Raw genomic sequence first — 25,234 nt, 5'->3', positions numbered from 1 at the left:
TAAGGCCATCCTGCCTGATGGCAGGATTCTTTGTGCATAAAGAGCTTTTAAACCAGACCAGGCTTCATTTCTAAACAAATTTTGACGTAAACAGAAGGACTATTTTTATGAAACTTCTACCCTGGCCAACTTCAGTAATCTGAAGTTATGTCAAGAACATGACAAAAAGATGCGTGTCCTAAGTAGTCCCTTATTTCATATAACCATTTTTGTTCAGTTCTAATGGGTGCAGTGAGCCTTTCTTGGTATTTGGGGAGTTTTGGGGGAAGTAGGTGTTAAGATTGATAAAAACAAGGGCTATAACAAAAAGGAAATGGGAAGAATATGGAATAGGATTTGAAAGCCAAGTAAAATGTGTTAGATTTTAAGATATAAAAAATATATGGGGTTTAATATATAAAATAACCACCATGTTTGAAATAAAACTCACTTCCCCCCCCCCCCACAAACATTTTTTTTAAATTACTGTTGTAAAATGGCAATTTAAACTGAATAATATGTTCTCATAGTTTTCCTTTAGGTGTAGGGTCAATTTTTCTTAAATTCTCTGCCAAACATAATATGGACTTCCCCACCTTTGACAGTTCCAACTTTCTTCATCCTCCAGTGCTTGCTACCTACTGCATACTCCGGGGCATGTCAAGCAATTAATAGAGATTTCTATTCTGATGGCTAGGTAAATGTCTGAGGAGTGAGTAAAGGAAAAAAATCTGTTCCTGTGTGTGGCAATGACAAGGTAACAGTTAACTGAAGTAGATAAATGACAGATTTAATAATTTGTGTGTTTTTTTTTCCAGAAGCATTTGCTTTGATAGTTTATCTGCTTATTGATAAACATGCTGATCCCTATGCATATCAATGGATTTGGTTTGTGTTGCTGTAAAGCTTCTTGTAGTCCATTTCTTCCTGATGGGTATATGACTGCATAAGTAATAATGTCACCTTCACCTGAATTGAAGGAGGCCACTGTACTTTGTATTCTAGGGTTTTCTGGTGTAAAAATGTTTCTTCTGAATGAGCAAAATGTAGGCTTCTCAGCTCCAAGCCTGAAACTGTCTCAGAAACTTGCAACAAGCAACTTTCTGAACAAAGGTGGGAAAAGCTTTGCACTTTAACCTTGACTTCTCCTTTGAAATCCAATTATGGTCTTTAGCATAAAATTCTTCAGCATAACACTGATTGTGGATGAATTTTTCCACTTCTATGCAGAGATGATATATTAATATAATACTTCATTATCTTAAATAGGTTAAAAAACAGAGTAATAGGCAATCATTTCTTCCCTGCCACTTTGAAGGAGAAGATATTACCTAAATATCTGTATTTCCTGTAAACACAGTGTGTAGTTTTGATTTGCGGAAATCAGACTCTATAACCTCGGAATAGTTATAAAGCTATACGTTTATTCAGTGCTGCGCACACACGCCGGGTGCAAGGGGGATAGCTCCACCTAACTTGCACCCCAACGGTTACTAGCAGTGTGCTTATATTAATGGGATATATATACGTATTCATTTCATTTCCGTAAGTCTCTTGTGTATTCATCAGGTCTCCGAAGAATCATTAACATAGATTCCCGCCCCTATTCGCATGCGTACTGGAGTCCTTGGGTGGTCGTCCTGGCATACTCTGGTGGTCTTTTGTTGAAGGCCAGAAGTCTTCCTCACTCCTAATCTTCTGGCCTTTCCTGCCTTTGACATGCCTCAGCAGTCAAGCCAGTTCTTGCCGGTTTCATTATCTATGCATACAGTCTTTTACTCCCTTATCTTTGGGTCGTTACCATACAATTGTGCTAGCTAAGACCTAGGAAACAACGTCCTTTATCTTGTTCCCTGTCTCAGTTTTGTCCTAGCACCTGTCAATGTTAACTGGATTATTCCTGAGTTCTGTGTCCTAGCATACTGCAGGCTTTCCCTCCACCTAGTGGTTGCTTCACAGAAGAGTGCTTAGAGGCCTGTTCTGGGGTTCCAGTGCTGCGCTGCCACTTGGTTTCCACGCCCGCTCCTGGGTCATCTAACTGCTGGTGTTTGTGTATCATCTTTGATAATGCACTCCCTTTTGAATTTTATACATAGCTATGATGTAATAATATTTAATGCAACTATTAAATGCAATTAAACTCCTAAGTAATTTAGTATAACTATTAAAAAGTACAATATGGCAAGTGTTTTCAGTTGGGATCAGAACTGTTCTTATAAAGGCACAGCTGTGCACATGTACTATCCTTAAATCAAGATCGTGCCGTATGTATTTGAATAAACTAATTATTTAAAATCCATCACTATTCCCCCTGGCTTTCAAAGCCTTAAAAAAAATCAGAAAATTTACTTCAGCATTTTGGGAGCTGAGGCCAGAACATCAGTGCTTTTCTTCACTGTGTCTAACAGTAGAATGGAGATTTCCATTTCATGTTGTGGTTTAACCCGGCCGGCAGCTAAACACCACACAGCCGTTCGCTCACCCTCCCCCCTCCCTCTCCGGGAATGGGGGAGAGAAACGGGAAAGTGAAGCCTGTGAGTTAAGATAAAGACAGTTTATTAAGACAGGAAAATAATAATAACAATAATAATAATAATAATAATGATAATAGTTTTACTAATAATTATGTGTACGAAACAAGTGATGCACAATGCAATTGCTCACCACCCGTTGACCGATGCCCAGCCTATCTCCGAGCAGCCGGCCCCCCCACCCCGGCTAGCCACCCCTATATATTGTTTAGCATGACGTCAGATGGTATGGAATACCCCTTTGGCCGCTTTGGGTCAGCTGTCCTGGGTCTGTCCCCTCCCAGCTCCTGCTGCACCCCTAGCCTGCCCGCTGGCAGGACAGAGCGAGAAGCTGAAAAGTCCTTGGCTTGGTGTAAGCACTGCTCTGCAACAATTAAAACATCAGCATGTTATCAGCGCTCTTCTCATCCTAATCCAAAACATAGCACCCTGCCAGCTACTAGGAGGAAAATTAACTGTCCTAACTGAAACCAGGACAGATATCCACCCCTTATTCCATACCATTTATGTCATGCTCAGGTTACACTCTTTCCAATACCTTCTAATTAATCACCATTTTCATCTATGGTATATAGCAATCATGGTAGTGATGACATAGAGTATTATATGATAATTAACATAATACAATTCAACTCATGGGCTATTCTCACCCAGTATTAGGTCCCCTTGAGGTACACACCGGACCTCCCCATTCTTTTGCATTACCCACCAAGTGCATCCAGGTCCCTGAGCAAAAGCAATCCCACGAAAGGGTTTGCCTTTTCCTGAGGCAGGAGTAGCCCAGACTGTCTTCCCCAGCATGTTTCTCATGTGCACTGCAGGAACTTTATCCCCTTCTACAGTGCGTAACAGGTTTGATTGGGCAGGTCCAGCTCGGTTGGCAGATCCTCTAGTATTGACTAACCAGGTGGCCTTTGCCAAATGTGTATCCCAGTGCTTGAATGTCCCAGCACCCATTGCTTTCAGTGAAGTCTTTAACAGTCCATTGTATCGCTCAACTTTCCCAGAGGCTGGTGCATGATAGGGGATGTGATACACCCACTCAATACCATGTTCTTTGGCCCAAGTGTCTATAAGGTTGTTTCGGAAAGGAGTCCCATTGTCTGACTCAATTCTTTCTGGGGTGCCATGTCGCCATAGGACTTGCTTTTCAAGGCCCAGGATAGTGTTCCGGGTGGTGGCATGGGGCATAGGATATGTTTCCAGCCATCCGGTGGTTGCTTCCACCATGGTAAGTACGTGGTGCTTGCCGTTGCGGGTTTGGGGGAGTGTGATGTAATCAATCTGCCAGGCCTCTCCATATTTATTCAGCCATCGTCCTCCATACCAAAGAGGCTTTGACCATTTGGCTTGCTTGATTGCAGCACATGTTTCACAATCATGAATAACCTGTGCTATAGTGTCCATGGTCAGGTCCACCCCTCGGTCATGAGCCCATCTGTATATTGCATCTCTACCTTGATGGCCCGAGGTGTCATGGGCCCATCAGGCTATAAATAATTCACCTTTATGTTGCCAGTCCAGGTCTACCTGAGCCGCCACAGTCTTAGCAGCCTGATCCACCTGCTGGTTGTTCTGATGTTCTTCAGTAGCCCAGTTCTTGGGCACATGAGCATCTACATGGCGTACCTTTACAATCAGGTTCTCTACCCGGGCAGCAACATCTTGCCACAGTGCAGCAGCCCAGATGGGTTTGCCCCTGCGCTCCCAGTTGTTCTGCTTCCATTGCTGTAGCCACCCCCACAGGGCATTTGCTACCATCCATGAATCAGTATAGAGATAGAGAACTGGCCACTTTTCTCGTTCAGCAATATCTAAAGCCAGCTGGATGGCTTTCACTTCTGCAAACTGACTTGATTCACCTTCTCCCTCAGCAGCTTCTGCAACTCGTCGTGTAGGACTCCATACAGCAGCTTTCCATCTCCGATGCTTTCCCACAATACGACAGGACCCATCAGCGAACAGGGCATATGTCTTCTCATTTTCTGGTAGCTTGTTGTACAGTGGGGCTTCTTCAGCACGGACCACCTCCTCCTCTTATGATATCCCAAAGTATTTGCCTTCTGGCCAGTCCATAATAACTTCCAAGATTCCTGGGTGACTGGGGTTTCCTATTCGAGCCCGCTGAGTAATCAGTGCAACCCACTTGCTCCATGTAGCATGATCACAGAATCACAGAATTGTAGGGGTTGGAAGGGACCTCGAAAGATCATCGGGTCCAGTCCCCCTGCCAAAGCAGGTTCCTTAGAGCAGGCTGCCCAGGTAGGCGTCCAGACGGGCCTTGAATACCTCCAGAGAAGGAGACTCCACAACCTCCCTGGGCAGCCTGTTCCAGTGCTCCGTCACCCTCACCATGAAGAAGTTCTTTCTCATGTTGTTGCGGAACTTCCTGTGCTCTATCTTGTGGCCATTACCCCTTGTCCTATCCCCACAAACCACTGAAAAGAGGTTGGCCAAATCCCTCTGTCTCCCACACCTCAGGTATTTATACACATTGATGAGATCCCCTCTCAGTCTTCTTTTCTCCAGGCTGAACAGACCCAGGTCTCTCAGCCTTTCTTCATAGGGAAGATGCTCCAGGCCCTGTATCATCTTTGTGGCCCTCCGCTGGACTCTTTCCAGGTCTTTTAAAGACCTCCAGAGATGGCGACTCAACCACTTCCCTGGGCAGCCTATTCCAATGCCTAACAACCCTTTGAGTAAAGATGTTCTTCCTAATATCCAACCTAAACGTCCCCTCGCGCAACTTTCGCCCATTCCCCCTTGTCCTGTCACCAGGCACGTGGGAGAATAGACCAACCCCCACCTCGCTACAGCCTCCTTTAAGGTACCTGTAGAGAGCGATAAGGTCGCCCCTGAGCCTCCTCTTCTCCAGGCTGAACAAGCCCAGCTCCCTCAGCCGCTCCTCGTAAGACTTGTTCTCCAGACCCCTCACCAGCTTCGTTGCCCTTCTCTGGACTCTCTCGAGCACCTCGATGTCCTTCTTGTAGTGAGGGACCCAAAAGTGAACACAGTACTCGAGGTGCGGCCTCACCAGAGCCGAGTACAGGGGGACAACCACTTCCCTAGACCTGCTGGCCACACTGCTTCTTATACAAGCCAGGATGCTGTTGGCCTTCTTGGCCACCTGAGCACACTGCTGGCTCATATTCAGCTGCCTATCAACCAGTACTCCCAGGTCCTTCTCTGCCAGGCAGCTTTCCAAACACCCATCTCCCAGCCTGTAGCTTCATACAGTTGACCTCAGCCCATCGGTCCAGCCTATCCAGATCCATCTGCAGAGCTTTCCTACCCTCGAGCAGATCGACACATGCACCTAACTTGGTGTCGTCTGCAAACTTACTGAGGGTGCACTCAATCCCCTCATCCAGATCATCGATAAAGATATTAAAGAGGACTGGCCCCAGTACTGAGCCCTGGGGGACTCCACTAGTGACCGGCCTCCAACTGGATTTGACTCCATTCACCACAACTCTTTGGGCCCGGCTATCCAGCCAGTTTTTAACCCAACGGAGCGTACGCCAGTCCAAGCCAAGAGAAGCCAGTTTTTTGAGGAGGATGTTGTGGGAAATAGTGTCAAAAGCCTTACTGAACTCAAGGTAGACCACATCCACAGCCTTTCCCTCATCCACTAAGCGTGTCGCTTTGTCATAGAAGGAGATCAGGTTCGTCAAGCAGGACCTGCCTTTGATAAACCCATGCTGACTGGGCCTGATTGCCTGGTTGCCCTGTAACTGCTGCATGATGGCACTCAAGATAATCTGCTCCATGAGCTTCCCTGGCACTGACGTCAAACTAACAGGCCTATAGTTCCCCGGGTCTACCCTCCGGCCCTTCTTGTAGATGGGCGTCACATTTGCTAGCCGCCAGTCGACTGGGACCTCCCCTGATAGCCAGGACTGCCGATAAATGATGGAAAGCGGCTTGGCCAGCTCCTCCGCCAGTTCTCTCAGTACCCTCGGGTGGATCCCATCCGGCCCCATCGACTTGCGTACATCCAAGTGCTGTAGCAGGTCGCCAACCATTTCCTCGTGGATAGTGAGGGCCACATCCTGCTCCCCATCCCCTTCCACCAGCTCAGGGTACTGGGTATCCAGAGAACAACTGGTCTTGCCGCTAAAGACTGAGGCAAAGGCGGCATTAAGCACCTCAGCCTTTTCCTCATCCTTAGTAACCAGGTTTCCCCCCGCATCCAGTAAAGGATGGAGGTTCTCCTTAGTCCTCCTTTTTGTGTTGATGTATTTGTAAAAATACTTTTTGTTATCTTTAACGGCAGTAGCCAGATTGAGCTCCAGATGAGCTTTGGCCTTTCTAATTTTGTCCCTGCACAGCCTCGCAACATCCTTATAGTCCTCCCGAGTGGCCCACCCTCTTCTCCAAAGATTATAAACCCTCTTTTTTCTCCTAAGCTCGAGCCACAGCTCTCTGTTCAGCCAGGCCGGTCTTCTTCCGCGCTGGCTCGTCTTTGGGCACGTGGGGACAGACCGCTCCTGAGCCATTAAGATTTCCTTCTTGAAGAGTGCCCAGCCTTCCTGGACTCCTCTGCCCTTCAGAACTGCCTCCCAAGGGACTCTGCCAACCAGTGTCCTGAACAGCTCAAAGTCAGCCCTCCGGAAGTCCAATACAGCGGTTTTACTGGTCCTCTTCCTGACTTCGCCAAGAATAGAGAACTCTACCATTTCTTGGTCACTCTGCTTTCACTCTTTCTTCAAGTACATGTTGAAATGTTTGCAGTGAGTCTAAAAATCACCCTTGGAACATGGGTGTTCAACAGACCTCTTCTGCTTAGTCTCCACAAAGTCCAGCTTTTCCAGTACCTTCCAGCTCTTTTGCTGTGTTTTTGTTTTTATTTACTTGTTTTCTATTACGCTCTTGTTTTTATAAGATACTGTGTTGTGATCTCTTAAATGTTTTAGTAGGATTTTTTTTTCACAAGTACTGCAGAGAATGTGGTTAGAGTTATAGTGAGAGAGGGAGTTAGGAGAATCTTATCAAGTAGAGAGGGAGCGCTGATAGTATTAAACTAGTGGATGCTACTTAGTGTCTTTGCTAACTATGGTGCGTTGTGCAAATTAATTAAAGCAAGAAGCCTTGGACCCCTTACCAAAGTTAGTCTCTTGATAAGAGTGTAAGCCTATCTTAAGAAACTGGCAGAAACTGGTCCTGCGGATGGACAAGAGTCAAGGAGCAACTGAGTCTGCGCAAAGACAAGAGGTCAACTAGCGGTGACGAGGAAGAGTCACCAACCTTCATCCCCACGACCCCTGGCGACCACTACCAGGAGACACTGCGCAAGCGCAGATGGGAGGAGCTTATGGAAGTGACTTCTTGAACTAATTTTAGTATGAAGCGGGGACAGGTTATGAATATGTATAGGCGTATTGTGAAACTTCATGCATATGTAACTCTTTACTGCATATAACCATGGCAAGTTGCTGCATCGGGTACACACAACTTTGGTGGGACTACCCCCCGTGCTGCCCAGCTCTGAATAAACATACCTACTTTACAATCTTACTGATTGTGGAGTCCGTTTTCCGCAAGTCAATAGTATCATAATGTCTGTTTCATCACCTCCTAGGATGAGCTGTATGTCTTAGAGAGGGGCTGCCTGCTGCTTGTGTTATGCAAAATAATAAATAATTTGTAATGCTAACTGAAAATACCTTCCTTGGTAGGCAAACATCCTTTGAAGTGCTTGACAGGCACTAAATCAAGACATAATCAAAATAATTCTTGGAGACGTGGGAGAATAATTTGCTTTATTTGATATTTTTTAAGTGGGGGGAGCTTTCCCATGAGTCTGTGCTTTACTCGCACAGTTATGTTTTAAAAGATAAAGGGAAGAAATAAAATTAGATCAATACTTATTTATCAGAAGAAATGGAAAATAAATGTTGCTTTAAAACTGATGCAGAGACAAGTCATCCAGCTCACAGCAGGCACGTGCAAGCAGCTTAAGACAAACAGTGAAACCATGCATTATGCAAATCCCTACTGAATCTACTACCAAATCTACTACCATTTTGTGTGGTTAGTTTGTTTTTTGGTGTTTGTTGTTGATGTTTTTGTTTGTTTGTTTTAGACTGAATCTGGCTATGGATCAGAGTCAAGTTTACGACATCATGGCTCCGTGGTGTCTCTTGTTTCTGGAGCAAGTGGATACTCTGCAACATCCACTTCTTCGTTCAAGGTTAGTAAATAACATTTTCTTAGCATTGGTGTGAAAATAAGACACTTATGCAACTGGAAAGAAAAGCTATGTGAAGACTCATTCACACAATTAAAGGAAAAAATACCAAATCTTTGGTTTACTATAAGCAATAATTCAGCATGTGATGATGAATAGATCATATAGAAAGCTTTCATGTGCCTCTGTGCACTTATCCCTTTCAGACTACAGTGTCATCTTCTAATGACGAGAAAATCAGACTTGTGAGAGGATTTACTAACCTTTCTTAGTGTACTCCTGAGAATATCAGGGCTTCTAAATGAAAAGGAATGCTGAGCCTGTGACTTAACAAATTTGATTAATACTGATTGACAAATTATGGCTTTCCTTGTTTCATGCATATAAATATTTAACATTTGAACTTGGGTGGGTTGTACTTCTGGGAGAGCACAAAAGGACCAACACAAGAAAGGGGAGTAAAGATTAGAACCAAGATCTTAAACTAGCACTGACTATTTTCGGGCAAATAGGCACAAACCTGGTAGTATGCAAGATTGCATTTTTAATAAGCTTTTGTTGAATGCTCCAAAGTAGCACATACAGTCAAGAAGAAAAACTGAGACCAGCGGACAAAATGAGTAAGAAATACTTATATATGGTTTCTTATAACCATGTTCTTCTAATATTAACATTATTTCATAGCTACTGATATCTGAAATGTCCTTAGTGTGCCTGAAGAATTTCTTCTTCATACCTGCAGAAATCATTTATTTTTTTATTTAGGCATTGAACTGTTGTTGAGTATGTAAAAGCATTTGAGGCTTTTTTCTCTTGCATTTTCAGAAGGGCCATAGCTTACGTGAGAAGCTTGCTGAAATGGAAACCTTTAGAGACATCTTGTGTAGACAAATTGATACTTTACAGAAATACTTTGATGCCTGTGCAGATGCAGTTTCTAAAGATGACCTCCAGAGAGATAAAGGTAAAACTGTAATTGAAAACTCCTAACTTGATAGAATCTAAATTTTTACACAGTAAGCAATCGCCCTTGAAATAGTTACTATAGCATTAGATGCCATATTAAGGAAATATGTATCTTAAACATAGTATAGTGATTAATCATAGATATTTCTGTATAAACAGTGTTAACTATTTTCACTTCGGAAGTTGGATTCCCATAAAAATCTGCTTAACTTTGGCAGCTACAGATGCCAACCTTACTAGAATAAATGGTCTTTTAAGCACTTGATGTTATAGAACAGTAATCGTTTACTCCCATAAGATGAAGTCAAATTAGTTTACTGCTGGAAAGCAAACAAACAAACAAACAAAAGTTTAATGACTTGATTTATTATAGAAAAAAACTTAAAAGTTGCTAAGCCAGTGTACTGGGTTTATGTGGCAAGGATTTGGTAGGGGGGGCCTGCACGGGGTGGCCTCTGTGAGGAGTCCAGAAGCTGCCTCATGTTAGATAAGGGCCAGCTTCAGCCGGCTCCAAAGGGACCCACCGCTGCCCAGAACTGAGCCAATAAGTGATGTTGGTTGCACCTCTGTGAGAGCAGATTTAAGAAAGGGAAAAAACTGCTGCACAACAGCAGCTGGGAGAGAGAGGAGTGAGAAACAGCCTTCCAGACACCAAGGTCAGTGAAGAAGGAGGGGGAGGAGGTGCTCCAGGCTCCGGAGCTGAAGTTCCCCTGTGGCCTCTGGAGAGGACCATGGTGAAGCAGGCTGTCTCCCTGCAAGGCATGGTGTACCATGGTGGAGCAGATTTCCACACTGCAGCTTGTGGAGGAGCCCACGGTGGAGTAGGTGGATCTGACCCGAAGGAGGCTGCAGCCTATGGAGAGCCCCCGCCAGAGCAGACTCCAGGCCAGACCTGTAGCCCGTGGAGAGGAGACCATGCAGGAGCAGGTGACCTGGCAGGAACTGCTGCCCGTGCGGGACCCATGTTGGAATAGTGTGTTCCTGATGGATGGACACCCATGGTACAGACCCATGTTGGAGCAGTTCTCGAAGAGCTGTTACCTGTGGGAAGCCCACGCAGGATCAGTTCGGGAAGAACTGCATCCCATGGGAGGGACCCCATGTTGGAGCAGGGGCAGTGAATGACTGTGAAGGAGCAGAGGAGATGAAGCACTATGGACTGACTGCAACCCCCATTCCTTGTTCCCCTGCGCCACTCGGGGGGAGGAGGTGGAGGAGGGTGGATGGGTGGAACATGGTTTTAGGTTTTTTTGTTGTTTGTTTGGTTTGGTTTTTTAGTTTCTCACTGCTCTAGCTTGTTAGTAATAGTTAACAAATTACATTAATCTCCCTATGCCGAGTCTGTTTTGCCCGTGACGATAATTGAGTGATCTCCCTGTCCTTATCTCAACCCTTGAACCCTTTTCATCATATTGTCTCCCCCTTTCCCTTTGATGAAGGGGAGTGAGAGAGTGGTTGTGGTGGAGCTCAGCTGCCCAGCTGAGTAAAGTCACCACAGCCATGAAGATGACCTTAAATCTTTCTTGCTTAATAAAGAATTGGAAAAAAATTCTCACTCCCATAACATAATCTCTCTCTCTCTCAAATTTAGTGGTGGAAGATAATGAAGATGATTTCCCTATGATGTGCTCTGATGGGGATTTTCTACATAACAGTAACAGCAGTAAGGAAAAATGTAGGTGTGTCTAAACTTCTTCACTGAAAATTCATGTGTGATATAAAATTCATGTCTGATATAAGACTGATATTTATGCTCTTTTCTAAGCAGAAAACTACAAGAATAGTTATTTAAATGTGTGACAGGAAGCTCTCATTCATGCTCAGATTATCATACGTTAGTTGCTTTTCATGATTCTCTGAGTTGTACTTAATTTAATTCACACAAATATTTAATGCAAACTTGTCAAGATGGAATTTCCTATTCTGTGTCCAAAGCTATTTCCACTACAAACTTCTGTTGAAACAGCTGTATCATATTGTGAACTGAAATTTGTGATAGGTAATTGTATTTTTTTCTTGCACATGTTATCTGCTTTAGGAGTATGGTGGAGCACAATGCTTTTCCAGTTAGGTGTGCCCCAGTATTGTTTTTTCCAAGTTCTATGGCTATTTAATGGTTAAGTCAACATTATGTTGCTGATTCTCACTCATCATAATTTTAGCACTTTTTCTAAAAAGCATTTTTTTCAATGGTACGATGATTTTTATTCTTACCTTAAATGATCTGATTATAGTCATTGTACTTGCTGCATCCATGCAGTAAATATAAAGAACTCATGCAAGTCCTGCTATTTGAGAAATCTTGATGCTTTTCTGGCCTGCCAGAAGTTGTATATGCATTTAAAATCTATTTTCATTCTTTGTAGACTTTCACTTGTTTCCTGACTAAAATGATTTCAATGTTTACATTCTCTAGATGTTGACAATTCAGGCATTCGTTAGACTAGTTCACAAAACTTTGAAGTTGTACTAGCTTCCAGTTTCAAATCTGATGGAATCTCAAAAAGAAGTACTTACAAAAAGTGTTTTATTAAATGTAAATACTTCAATCAAGGACCAGAAAATATATGGGAAAAATAATCTGTGTCTCCCATTTTCTTATAACGGCCTCTAGTCCCCATATCTGGCATCTTTCCTTGCTGTATTTAAGTGCTCTTTCTAGAGTATTGCCAAAACTGTTACGAGGAAGCAAGAGGAAAGGGAATGGGAAGGAGCTTTCAGCATGCTTCCAGAATTAATCATAGGAGTAGATATTTCAATGATATAAAGTGCTTGCTCTGCTAAGGATTAATTGTAGTGCTGATGTCAGAGATTAAGTAGTTTAACAGCAGCTACTGCTTTTAAAGACAATAAAAGATGTTTTTATACATACATTAGCAACAAAAGGAGGACTAAGGAGAATCTCCCTCCTTTATTGGATGTTGGGGGAAACATAGTGACAAGAAATGAGGAAAAGGCTGAGGTACTTAATGCCTTCTTTGTCTCAGTCTTTAGTAGCAAGACCAGTTATTCTCCAGGTATCCAGGCACCTGAGCTGGTAGATAGGGACAGGGAGCAGAATGAAGCCATCATAGTCCACAAGGAAATGGTTAGCAACCTGCTAAACCACTTAGATGTATGCAAGTCTATGGGGCCAGATGGGATCCAGACGAGGGTACTGAGGGAGTTGGCAGAAGTGCTCGCCAAGCCACTTTCCATAATTTATCAGCAGTTCTGGCTATCAGGGGAAGTCTGAGTCAACTGGCAACTAGCAAATGCGATGCCCATCTACAAGAAGGGCTGGAAGGAGGATCCAGGGATCTACAGGTCTGTCAGTCTGACTTTGGTGCCGGGGAAGCTCATGGAGCAGATTATCTTGAGTGCCATCATGCAGCAGTTACAGGGCAACCAGGTGATCAGGCCCAGTCAGCATGGGTTTATCAAAGGCAGGTCCTGCTTGACGAACCTGATCTCCTTCTATGACAAAGTGACACGCTTAGTGGATGAGGGAAAGGCTGTGGATGTGGTCTACCTTGAGTTCAGTAAGGCTTTTGACACTATTTCCCACAACATCCTCCTGGAGAAACTGGCTGCTCATGGCTTGGATTGGTGTACACTTCGTTAGGTTAAAAGCTGGCTGGGTGGCCAGGCCCAAAGAGTCGTGGTGAATGGAGTTAAATCCAGTTGGAGGCCGGTCACTAGTGGTGTCCCCAGGGCTCAGTACTGGGGCCAGTTCTCTTCAATATCTTTTTCAATGATCTGGACAATGAGATCAAGTGCACCCTCAGTAAGTTTGCAGGCGACACCAAGTTAGGCACAAGTGTTGATCTGCTTGAGCATAGGAAGGCTCTGCAGATGGATCTAGATAGGCTGGACTGATGGGCCGAAGCCAACTGTATGAGGCTGAACAAGGCTAAGTGCCGGGTCCCGTACTTAGGGCACAACAACCCCATGCAATGCTACACGCTGGGGGAAGAGTGGCTGGAAAGCTGCCTGGTAGAAAGGGACCTGGGGGTATTGGTCGATAGCTGGCTGAAAATGAGCCAGCAGTGTGTTGGACCGCAGCTTGAATACTGTGTTCAGTTTTGGGCCCCTCACTACAAGAAGGATATCGTGGTGCTGGACCATGTCCAAAGAAGGACAACGAAGCTGGTGAAGGGTCTAGAGAACAAGTCTTATGAGGAACGGCTGAGGGAGCTCGGGGAGACCTTATCGTACTCTAACAATTACCTTAAAGGAGGCTATAGCGAGGTGGGGATTGGTCTCTTCTCCCAAGCACCAAGTGCTAAGACTAGAGGGAATGGGCTCAAGTTGCGCCAGGGGAGGTTTAGGTTGGATATTAGGAAAAATTTATTCACTGAAAGGGTTATGCGGCATTGGAATACGCTGCCCAGGGAAGTGGTTGAGTCACCATCCCTAGAGGTCTTCAAAAAAATGTGTAGATGTAGTGCTTAGTGACATTGTTTAGTGGTGGACTTGGCAATGCTAGGTTAAAGGTTGGACCAGATGATCTTAGAGGTCTTTTCCAACCTAAATGGTTCTATGATTCTATGATTCTATATAACTGAAGTTTTAAATAAATCTTTTGTGCATCTTGTCAGCAAAGATAAGCAAGTTTGCAACATTCCCTTATATGCAAGTTTAACAGTTCCACTAATCCCATTTTTTATATAAAAATCTACATTTCTGAAGACTGTTAAGTCATTAGAACAAATTTCAAAAAAAATGAAAAAGCTTTTTTTTAAAAAAAAAAAAAAGTTGAGTATTTAATTTCACTGAATGATTCAATTTGAAAGAGCAGTCTGCCAAACAGTTCTTGGAGGACGAGGTAGGAGTTTCAGCTTAATTTACCTTTAGGACATTTCTTTGTATCTACATTCTTCTGGTGTATCTGCTATATATACACATTCAATATGTGAAATGTCATTAGGGAAGTTTGTATTTTTTGTACACCTGGTCATCTTAAAACACTTAAATGAAAAGTGACTTCCTTCATTTTCTTCATTCCTCATTCCTCCTCATTCCTCATTCTTCATCTTCCTTATAAGCCCCCTTTAGGTACTGAAAGGTTGCAATAAGGTCTCCCCGGAGCCTTCTCTTTTCCAGGCTGAACAACCTCAACTCTCTCAGTGTGTCTTCATAGGAGAGGTGTTCCAGACCTCTGAGCATCCTCGCGACCCTCCTTTGGACCTACTCTAACAGGTCCATGTCCTTTTTGTGTTGGGGGCCCCAGAGCTGGATGCAGTACTCCAGGTGGGGTCTCATGAGATTGGAGTAAAGGGGGGAGAATCACCTCCCTAGACCTGCTAGCTATACTTCTTTTGATGCAGTCCAGGTTACAATTGGCTTTCTGGGCTACAAGTGCACACTGCCAGCTTATATTCAGTTTTTCATCCACTAATACCCCCATATCCTTCTCTTTATGGCTGTTCTTGATCTGCTCATTGTCCAGCTTGTATTCAGGTTTGGGATTCCCCCAGCCCAGGTGCAGAACCTTGCACTTGGTCTTGTTGAACCTCATGAGGTTTGCATCGGCTCACCTCTCAAGCCTGTCACAGTCCCCCTGGATGGCATTCTTTCCATATTCCTCTTGTAAAAAGTTCTGTATCAAGTCTTTAGGAACTTCTCTGCTAAGAGATTGCTATATATTACGGGTACCCGTACATAAACTCATTGTAGGTCAAGGTCAGTACACAAAATAATTTCTGTAACCCTTTGCTTTTTGTAGAACTACTTTCTGTCTAAATGCCCTTAGTAGGTGATTGCTGAAAAGCTTGACTAGAATAAATAAATAAAACTAGACTCTATGTCCTAAAGTGGAATCATATGTCTTAAGTCATGCAGAGAAGTAGGTATCTCATGGTTGAGACACTCATGCCCATGTATTGGGCAGAAACATTGATTTATCAGGTTTCAGGGTCCCTTCTTTAGCCTACTGTGATAAGGAGTGTTGAGCCTGATGCACGGAAACAAACTTTACAACTCAACTCTGTTATAAAGCAGGTATGTTTATTGCAGCACCGGGTGCAAGGGGGATCACTCCTCCTAACTTGCCCACCAAGGGTTACTACCAGGGGGCTTATATTGATGGGATATACACATATTCATTTCACTCCCCCCCCCCCCCCCCCGGTCTCTTGCGTATTCATTAGGTATCCAAAGAATCATTAACATAGGTTCCCACCCTCTATTCGCATGCACGCTAGAGTTCTCTGGGTGGTCATCCAGTGTACTCTGGTGGTCTTTTGATGAAGGCCAGAAGTTTTCCTTGCTGTTAAACTTTTGACCCTTCCTCTCATTTACAGACTTCAGCAGGCCAAGCCAGTTCTTGCTGGTTCTATTATCTGTGTGTATGGAGTCTTTTCTTCCCTTATCTTGCTGGTATGAAGTCTTTTCTTCACTTATCTTTTAGGGTCTTTGCATTGATATTCCCTACCTCAGTCCTGTCCTTGTGGTTGATTTACAATATACATCTGTGTTAGCTAAAACTTGCAAAATCAGCATTGGGTGACTTCTCTAGATCTGCTATAGTTCTACAGTTAATCCTTTAGCATATATTTCTTACTTCAAGCCTACTGTTCAAACTTCTAGTGCTCAAACCACTAGATTTAAGATATTTTTTTTTAAGGGGACCATTTTCATATTGTCTTTTAAAATTTCCATTCTGCATCTTCCTTGGGTAGGAGGAGAAATTTAGCATGACTGTAGAGACTTGTGTACTGCACTGAAGATGATGTTTTGAATTGGGAGTTTTTTTATTTTCTGTGCTTCCTAGGATTTTCGAGTGAAGAGTCAGAGTACTATGAAGGCATTTAAATTTACTGCTTGCTTTCCAATTAGAAAATCTGATAACTCAGGCAATGAGCATTTGTATAAAGCACCAAAGGAGGCACTGGCTAATGCATATTTACCTATTGGGATCTTATATTCTAAGAATGTAGAATCTTTATCAGGAAGTGATCAGATCCATCTTCTCAGGAAAATGAGTGGATTTGGGCTTAAATGATGTAAGAGTAAGATGAATGGATGAAACTTACTTAACAAACCTCTTTGAAGATGGAAGGTATTTCTGTACTGGAACTGTAAAGATGGAAAAGATCCAGCAGCTGGAGGAGAGAAAACTGATATAAAACACAGTGGGATTTGTAGTGGATTTTTGTGCTTTGAATGGAGGAGGAATATTCACCAACATATTGCTGGAATAACGAGGTTGTTCTTAGAGAGAAACTAGTCATATTGATACTACTGCTATCCACAGAAGATTAATAACAGTAGACATCAATAAATGGGTCATGCACCCACCAAATTCTTTTTCATTTGTAATTAGCATACTGCCATAAGATGTAAAAGTGACTTGCGGAAAACAGACTCCACAACCTGTAAAGTTGTAAAGTAGGTATGTTTATTCAGCGCTGGGCAGCACAGGGGGTAGTCCCACCACAATCGTGTGCACCCACCACAGTAGTTCATCTTGTATTTATACAGAAGGGGTTACACAGGTAAGGGATTGCCTATACATATTCATAACCTCTTCCCGAAAGGGTGGTCTTTATTACAATGAGTTCCGGGAAATCATTTCCATTGTCTCAGTCCTGTCCTGATTAGTTCACAATACCTATAGAAATCCCTTATCTTCCAGAGCCCTCCTGTCTCAGTCCTGATGAGTTTACAGTACCTATAAAAATCCCTTTAGCATCCATTTCTTACTTCAATCCCCCCTTTTCTATCTACTTTAGGAAATTCTTTTCCTCCATCTCTACTAACTTAATTTTTATCCTCTGCTCCCTGAAAGAAATACTCTCCATTCTCTACTTTCTGCCTCAACCTGTGTATTTTCCATTTTTCATAGTCCTGTGTGGCATCTTGCAGTCCTATGAGCGTCACAATTGTAGCCGCAATCCCCCAACTGGTTTTGACGTCCATCCTGACATGAGAGCTTTCTTAACTCGAGAATGGTGAATCCAGGCGGGTTGCTCTTTAATTTTGATTGCAGTAAAAGTTGTCAGGAGTACCTGGAATGGTCCTTCCCATCGTGGCTCTAGGGTCTTTTCTGCAAGAGACTTTACATACACATAATCCCCAGGTTGTATATCATGCACTGGACTATCCAAACCCCTACTTCGAGTCCCAGACACGTTTCTCAGTTTTACTGAGTTGTTTGCCTAATGCCACCATATAAGAGGTCATGATTTCATCCCCAACCTGTGTGGACATTCCTTTCTGCATTCCATAAGGTCGTCCATACAAGATCTCAAAAGGGCTTAGTCCTTCCTTTGCTCTTGGCTTAGTTCGTATGCGCAAGAGAGCCAAGGGAAGGGACTGAGGCCAGGTCAAGCTAGTTTCTTGCCCCAGCCTCACAATCTTTTGTTTAATTAAGTGGTTCATTTTTTTTTACTTGGCCACTCGACTGAGGGCGATATGAAGTATGAAGTTGCCAGTCTGTGCCCAAATGGCAGCTGATTTCCTGTACCATTTTTGAAATAAAGTGTGGTCCTCTATCAGAAGACATGGTTGCTGGAACCCCAAAATGCGGTATTATCTCTTGTAATAATATCCTAACTACCTCCCGAGCCTTGGCTATCCTGGTGGGGAATGCCTCTGGCCAACCTGAAAAGGTATCAGTTAATACTAATAAATATTGATACCCCCCTTTTCTTGGAAGTTCTGTAAAATCAATCTGCCATTGTTGCCCAGGCCCACTGCCCTTCCCAATTTGGCCCATTTCCGGTTCGGGGGTGCTCTTGGGATTAGTCTGGAGACAAAGATCACACTGCCGAGTCACTTGTCTCACAGTGGTGTATAAATTTCTAGCTACAATGTCTCTAGTCAGGTGTTTATATAGGGACTCTGCCCCCCATGCCTCTTCCTATGTTCTTCCCTTATCAGGGGCCATGTTAAATAGGAGGGAATAATCAGTTTCCCTTGTGGGGTGTGAGCCCACCCTTCTTTATTATATGATCCTTCCAAATCTGCGATAAGCTTTTGATCTTCCTTAGTGTATTCTGGCTTATCTTCTAGAGAGATTCGCCCATCAGAGACCAAAGCCCCTTCTGTTCTTACCTTTACCTTGGCTACCTGTTTTGCCTATCTGCCAGCTCATTTCCTCTTTCCAACTCTGAGTTCACTTTCTGGTGTGTCTTAATGTGCATAATTGCCACTTTCTCAGGGAGCTGGACTGCCTCCAATAGTTTCAAGATCTCCTCTGCATGCCTGATATTTTTCCTTGTGAGTTCAATAATCCTCTGTCTTTCCAGATTGCTCCATGTGCATGTATGACCCCAAAAGCATATCTCGAATCGGTATAGATATTCACAACTTTGCCTCGGGCCAATTCCAAGGTGTGGGTCAGTGCAATTATTTCTGCCTTCTGTGCCGAGGTGTTTATGGGCAAAGGTCCTGACTCTATCACTTCCCAACTGGTGGAGATGGCATATGCAGCATGCCTTTTACTGCTTAGGACATAGCTGCTTCCATCAGTGAACCAGTTTTCTGTATTCTCCATAGGGCTGTCTCTCAGGTCCGAATGACTCGAATATGTTGCCTCAATGGTTTCCAGACGGTCATGATGCACTGGTTCTCCTAGGTTTCTGTTGAGGAAAGAGGCTGGATTGACAATGTTAGTGACTACTATCTCCACATCATCCTGTTCTACCATTATAACCTGATATCTCAAGAACCTTTGTGGGGAAAGCCAGTGTCCACCTTTTGCTTCCAATTCTGCAGATACTGTATGGGACACCAACACAGTCATTTTCTGGCCCAGGGTGAATTTTCGAGCTTCCTGGATGTTTAGCACTACAGCCGCAACCGCTCGCAAACATCCAGGCCAACCTTTTGCAGTTGCATCCAGCTGCTTGGAAAAGTGGGTAACTGCTCGTCGATACGGGCCGAGATCTTGTGCCAATATTCCTAGGGCAATCCCCTTCTTCTCATGGGGAAAAAGGAAAAACGGCTTACTCACATCTGGGAGTCCTAGGGCTGGGGCCGACATCAAGGCATTTTTTAGCCTCTCGAAGGCTTGTGTGGTTTCCTTATCCCATTCGAGGTGTTTCTGTTCGGTGTTTGTTAGTGCATATAGAGATTTAACAAGCAACCCATAGTTATAGATGCATAGTCAGCACCACCCAGTCATTCCCAGGAATGTTTGTAACTCCTTTACTGTTTGCGGTCTCGGAGTCTGGCATATTGCTTCTTTCCGGGCCTGTCCTAAAGTCCTTTGTCCTGCACTGATTTCATAGCCCAGATAAATCACTTGGCGCTGCATCACTTGAGCCTTCTTTTTGGATACCCAGTATTCCTGGAACCCCAAAAAATTCAACAGACTCACCGTCCAAGTCATACAAGCGTCCTTTGTCTTGGTGGCAATCAGGATATCGTCCACATATTGTAACAGCTTCCCTTCCCCAGGCGGGGCTTCCCAGGATTCAAGATCCTTTGCAAGTTGATTGCCAAATATGGTAGGGCTGTTTTTGAACCCCTGTGGTAATACCGTCCAAGTGAGCTGGGTTTTACACCCACTTTTAGGATTTTCCCATTCAAATGCAAATATTTTCTGGCTGGCTTTATGGAGCGGGAGGCAAAAGAAGGCATCCTTCAGGTCTAAAACAGTAAACCAGGTTAGATCAGGTGTCAATACAGTCAGCAAGGTGTATGGCTTTGCCACTACCGGGTAAATGTCTTCGGTTATTTTATTTATAGCCCGGAGGTCCTGGACCACCCGGTATGACCCATCAGGTTTACAGACAGGTAATATGGGAGTGTTAAAATTGGACTCACATTCCTTTAGTAACCCCAGTTGTAAAAATCTTTCTATTAATGGTCAAATTCCTTCCCTATCTTCCTTCCTCAGGGGATACTGTTTGATTCTTATTGGCTGTCATCCTTCCTTAAGTTTGACCTCGACAGGTGAAGCATTTTTTGCTTTCCCTGGTACATCGGTGGCCCATACCCCAGGATATACCTGGTTCGTAATTTCTTCGCTGATTCTTCCTTCCGTAGGAATACTTGCTAAGGACAAACTCATTATTTGGATATACTGCTGATCATTTACCTCCAGAGTAATCTCTCCTTTTTCAAATTTAATTGTTGCACCCAATTGTTCCAATAAATCTCTCCCCAATAGTGCTTTCGGGGAGTTGGGCATGTACTGAAATCTGTGGATGCCCCATTGTTTTCCCAAGTTATATCTCAAAGGTTCACAAAAATACACCTTCTCACTTTGGCCGGTTGCCCCTTTTACCATGATATAATCATTTCCCAGGGGCATCAAGGCTTGGTTTAAGACTGAATACATTGCCCCTGTGTCAACCAAAAATTCTACCTCCTCTTGCTTCTTCCCTAGCTTCATTATAACCAGTAGATCCGCTAGGGTGGATTCCCCAGGTCCCCGTCAGTCTTCCTTCACATGAGCCACTGTTCTTCCTTTCTGGTTGTTTCGTCCCTTCTCCTTGCCTTTCCATTTTTCTGGGCATTCATTTTTCCAGTGGCCATATCTTTTGCATATCGCACACTGGTCCCTGCCGAATCAAAACAGTCCTTGTCTAGGTTTCCTCTCTTCATCCTCTCTAACAACCGCCACCACCCTTCTCTGTCCTCGTCTATAATCCTCTTCTTTATTACTGAACACTCTCCTTGCCTCATCTAGCAATACTTCCAGGTTTCTGCTTTCTGTGGGACGCAGCCTCTGAAGCTTGCGCCTAATATCACTTGTAGACTGTCCCAAAAACAAAGAGACTAACTGTTGTATTCCTACCTCTGACCCAGGATCCAGCGGTGCGTTCTGGTGCATCACATCCCTTAGTCGATCTAAGAATTCGGATGGTGACTCGGAGGGACCTTGTTTGATTGCGTATAGTGCTGACCAATTTATGGTTTTGGGAATGGCTCTCTCCATTCCTTTTGAAATTCACTCCAATATGCCTGTAACCTCTCCATATCTGTGGATCTATTTGCATTCCATTTTGGATCCTGAAGGGGAAAATATTCCTTAAAATCCCCTCCAGTAGTTGCATAATGATTCTCAGCCAAATCTTCTGCAGTTTTTAAAATTAGTTGCTTCTCTGTCTCAGTCATGTAGTCTAATAATAACTGCACATCACTCCAATCAGGATTATGCTGTTTTATAATTGTCCTGGTTTCAGTTAGGACAGAGTTAATTTTCCTCCTAGTAGCTGGCAGGGTGCTATGTTTTGGATTAGAATGAGAAGAGCGCTGATAACATGCTGATGTTTTAATTGTTGTAGAGCAGTGCTTACACCAAGCCAAGGACTTTTCAGCCTCTCTCTGTCCTGCTAGCGAGCAGGCTAGGGATGCAGCAGGAGCTGGGAGGGGACAGACCCAGGACAGCTGACCCAAACTGGCCAAAGGGGTATTCCATACCATCTGACGTCATGCTGAACAATATATAGGGGTGGCTAGCCGGGGTGGAGGGGGGGGCCGGCTGCTCGGGGATAGGCTGGGCATCGGTCAACGGGTGGTGAGCAATTGCATTGTGCATCACTTATTTCGTACACATTATTACTATTAATACTATTATTATTATTATAATTGTTGTTATTATTTTCCCTGTCTTAATAAACTGTCTTTATCTCAACTCACAGACTTCACTTTCCCGTTTCTCTCCCCCATCCCGGAGAGGGAGGGGGGAGGGTGAGCGAACGGCTGTGTGGTGTTTGACTGCCAGCCGGGCTAAACCACAACAATAATAAACTGAAAATGTTTGGCTATACTTACCGGATCATTTCTGTAATCCTTAGCAAACCTTCTCCATGCTTCTAAATTAGTGGTGGAAAATGGTACCTTAATTAGCATTGTCCCACCATCTGACCCTACTGCCTCCCGTAGAGGTGCTTGTAAGACTGTTAGAGCTGACTTTTTCCTGGTATGGGAGGATACAGGGCTATCCGGGGGAGTGGAGGTTCCATCTGAGTCCGCATCCTGTTCCTGCGATAGAGAGGGAGGCTTAAGCCTCAGTTAGATCTTGTTCAGTTAGATCAGTTAGATCTTGTTCTGATGCCTGGTGGGCTTTATTTATTTTAGTACATCTTTGTCCAATGCTACATGCCAAGCAGCACCGCTTCAAATTACCTTTAAGTTCTTTATTATTTTCTCGCTCAAGGGCGAGTACCATAGGGTCCTGTGGTGGCACCATTCCACAGTCCCTTTGCCACTCTGGATGATTTCAGAGGGTGAAAAACATATCTGCATACGACACTTCATCCCATTTTCCTTCTCTCCTCAAAAACAACATTAATTGCAGGATAGTTTATAGTGTTATAGTCGATTGATCCATAGAGTGGCCATTTAGCTCCATTCTCAAGCTTATATAGTGGCTTCCATTGATTGCCATACTTAATGAGAGTTCTCTTACTTTCTGTGCACACAGTTTCCGACAATATCCTTCCAGTGTGCCAATATGCACCCAGTAGGGCTTTTCTTTAAAACACCTTTGTTCTGAGCATTACCCAGCACTCCCCCCTTTTTACCAAATTCCCAGGACTCAAGCCCAAACCACCAAAGAAGTGACTCTCTCCATTCTACCACTTTGATGATCAGTCAGGTCCCCCCTCTGATGACCAAACACCAATATACCAATATACACCAATATACCAAAACTTCTAAACTGTTACTTAGATAACGCTCCTGCCTTCCTCTTTGTCACGCTCAAAATGTTTAAGAACAAAATAGGATTACAAGATACACCACCGGGCCCATATATTGGGCACCACCAATCAACACCTGGATAAAACAGCACTTCCTTTTCAATCTGTCATGCGCTTTGTTCGTCTCTGGCCATTCCCCTCACGGAGAATACGGAACCGTGGATCGGAACTCCGCACTCACTTCGCAGCGATGCTGCGTCTCACTCACACAGCACAATCACGCAGTCACGCAAAGAGGCCCCTTACACTTCTGATTCATACTACAAGGATATATCATGTAGAACAATAACCAAACTTGTTTGTATCGTCTCTGGCCGAGTTCCTCGAGGAGTCACTCACTTCACAACAATACTTTGTCTCAAACACATACGCTTACACAAATGTTTTCAACACGAGATACCCAGATATTTACAAATAAGACATACAATATTACCACTCCAGTTAATATCCCTCCAGCAGCTGCAAATATTACCCAGGTAACCTTGTCACAACTGTGAGAGGCCCGCTTACCCTTCTCCTGCTTCTTATACAGTCATTAGCAGGTCCGTCCTGGCTCCCAATACTGGGATGCAGTGGTAACCTCGGATTTGCTTGATCTACTCCCAGGATCACTAGCGGCTGCTCTATCGGTCAGCAAATCCCCCTGAACGCTCTATCGGTCAGCCTGTAGGGTACCCTCCTCCCTTACGGGGACTATGCCGTACGCCAGACGTCTCCGCGCGGTTTACCTGTGGCCCCAACCAAGCGCAGGTGTCCCCTACGACTTACTGGCCCCCTTTGTTAAACATACCGTTTGTCTGCAGCTTCAGGAGGTCGTTGTCTGCTCCCACGGTGAGTGGCTGGGAGTGGAGGCTCCTCTGAGGAAAATACCGGGGGCGCGCCTAAGGGTGTCCGCTCCGCAGTCGATCCCGCAGCCGAGCAGAGTGCCTCCTGCCTGGCTTGCCAAATTGACTTGCGGAAAACAGACTCCACAACCTGTAAAGTTGTAAAGTAGGTATGTTTATTCAGTGCTGGGCAGCACAGGGGGTAGTCCCACCACAATCGTGCGCACCCACCACAGTAGTTCATCTTGTATTTATACAGAAGGGGTTACACAGGTAAGGGATTGCCTATACATATTCATAACCTCTTCCCGAAAGGGTGGTCTTTATTACAATGAGTTCCAGGAAATCATTTCCATTGTCTCAGTCCTGTCCTGGTTAGTTCACAATACCTATAGAAATCCCTTATCTTCCAGAGCCCTCCTGTCTCAGTCCTGATGAGTTTACAGTACCTATAGAAATCCCTTTAGCATCCATTTCTTACTTCAAAAGTGGCATTAAATGGAAAAGATAAAGGAACTTCAGTTTTCTACTTTTGAAAATAATCTTCCATTTAATTGGAAAACAAATTTGATCAAACATGATATTTGGGACATCTGGGGAAGTGTTACAAACAGCAGCTTAGGAACAAGAAGGAAAAACTGATCTAACAGACTAGAGGTGTAGGAGAGAAAGGCTGAAGAGCTATTGAAGGCTAAAACGTGGTATGAAAAATCCATTACTGTGAAAGGAAAGAGAAAATTTAGAAATAAAGCAAAATACTTAAAAGTCAGGATAATTAAAAAGGAATCATTTGATTCAAGATGCCGAAATTGAAGTTAAAGTAGGAGAAAAATCATACTGCTCCATTTTTTCAGTTGGCTACATGCAGCTTGATCACCAAGCTAGAACAGTTACAGTAAGAACACTTTTCCAATTAGACTTTAACTTGAACCTGTAGATCTCCGGATGCAACGTTTCAGTTTGAAATACTCAATCTTATAGTTTACATTAAAAAAACCAACATGTAAATAAAGGAATAGGAAAGATGTTTGGGTTCTTTAAATAGAAAATCTTCTTAAAAATACTTCTAATGTGCTGAAGCTCAACTGTTGCTGAGACAGGGCT

The 25,234-nt window shown here is 43.8% G+C and overlaps 1 protein-coding gene across 1 annotated transcript in view; it reads left to right on the top strand.

The window, feature by feature from the left end:
• LOC121063045 (ceramide transfer protein-like) overlaps window positions 1–25,234 on the top strand; it is a 168,768-nt gene that overhangs the window by 105,680 nt on the left and 37,854 nt on the right. The window contains exons 4-6 of the mRNA XM_040543342.1: window positions 8,596–8,703; window positions 9,526–9,664; window positions 11,258–11,341. Of these exons, the coding sequence (XP_040399276.1) occupies window positions 8,596–8,703; window positions 9,526–9,664; window positions 11,258–11,341 (331 nt within the window). The remainder of the gene's footprint in view (window positions 1–8,595; window positions 8,704–9,525; window positions 9,665–11,257; window positions 11,342–25,234) is intronic.

The sequence above is a fragment of the Cygnus olor genome (genome assembly GCF_009769625.2).
Source record: "Cygnus olor isolate bCygOlo1 chromosome W unlocalized genomic scaffold, bCygOlo1.pri.v2 SUPER_W8, whole genome shotgun sequence".
In the NCBI taxonomy this organism is placed as follows: Eukaryota; Metazoa; Chordata; class Aves; order Anseriformes; family Anatidae; genus Cygnus; species Cygnus olor.
The sequence above is the reverse complement of the archived record's forward strand: the minus strand, read 5'-3'. Positions and strand labels throughout refer to the sequence as shown.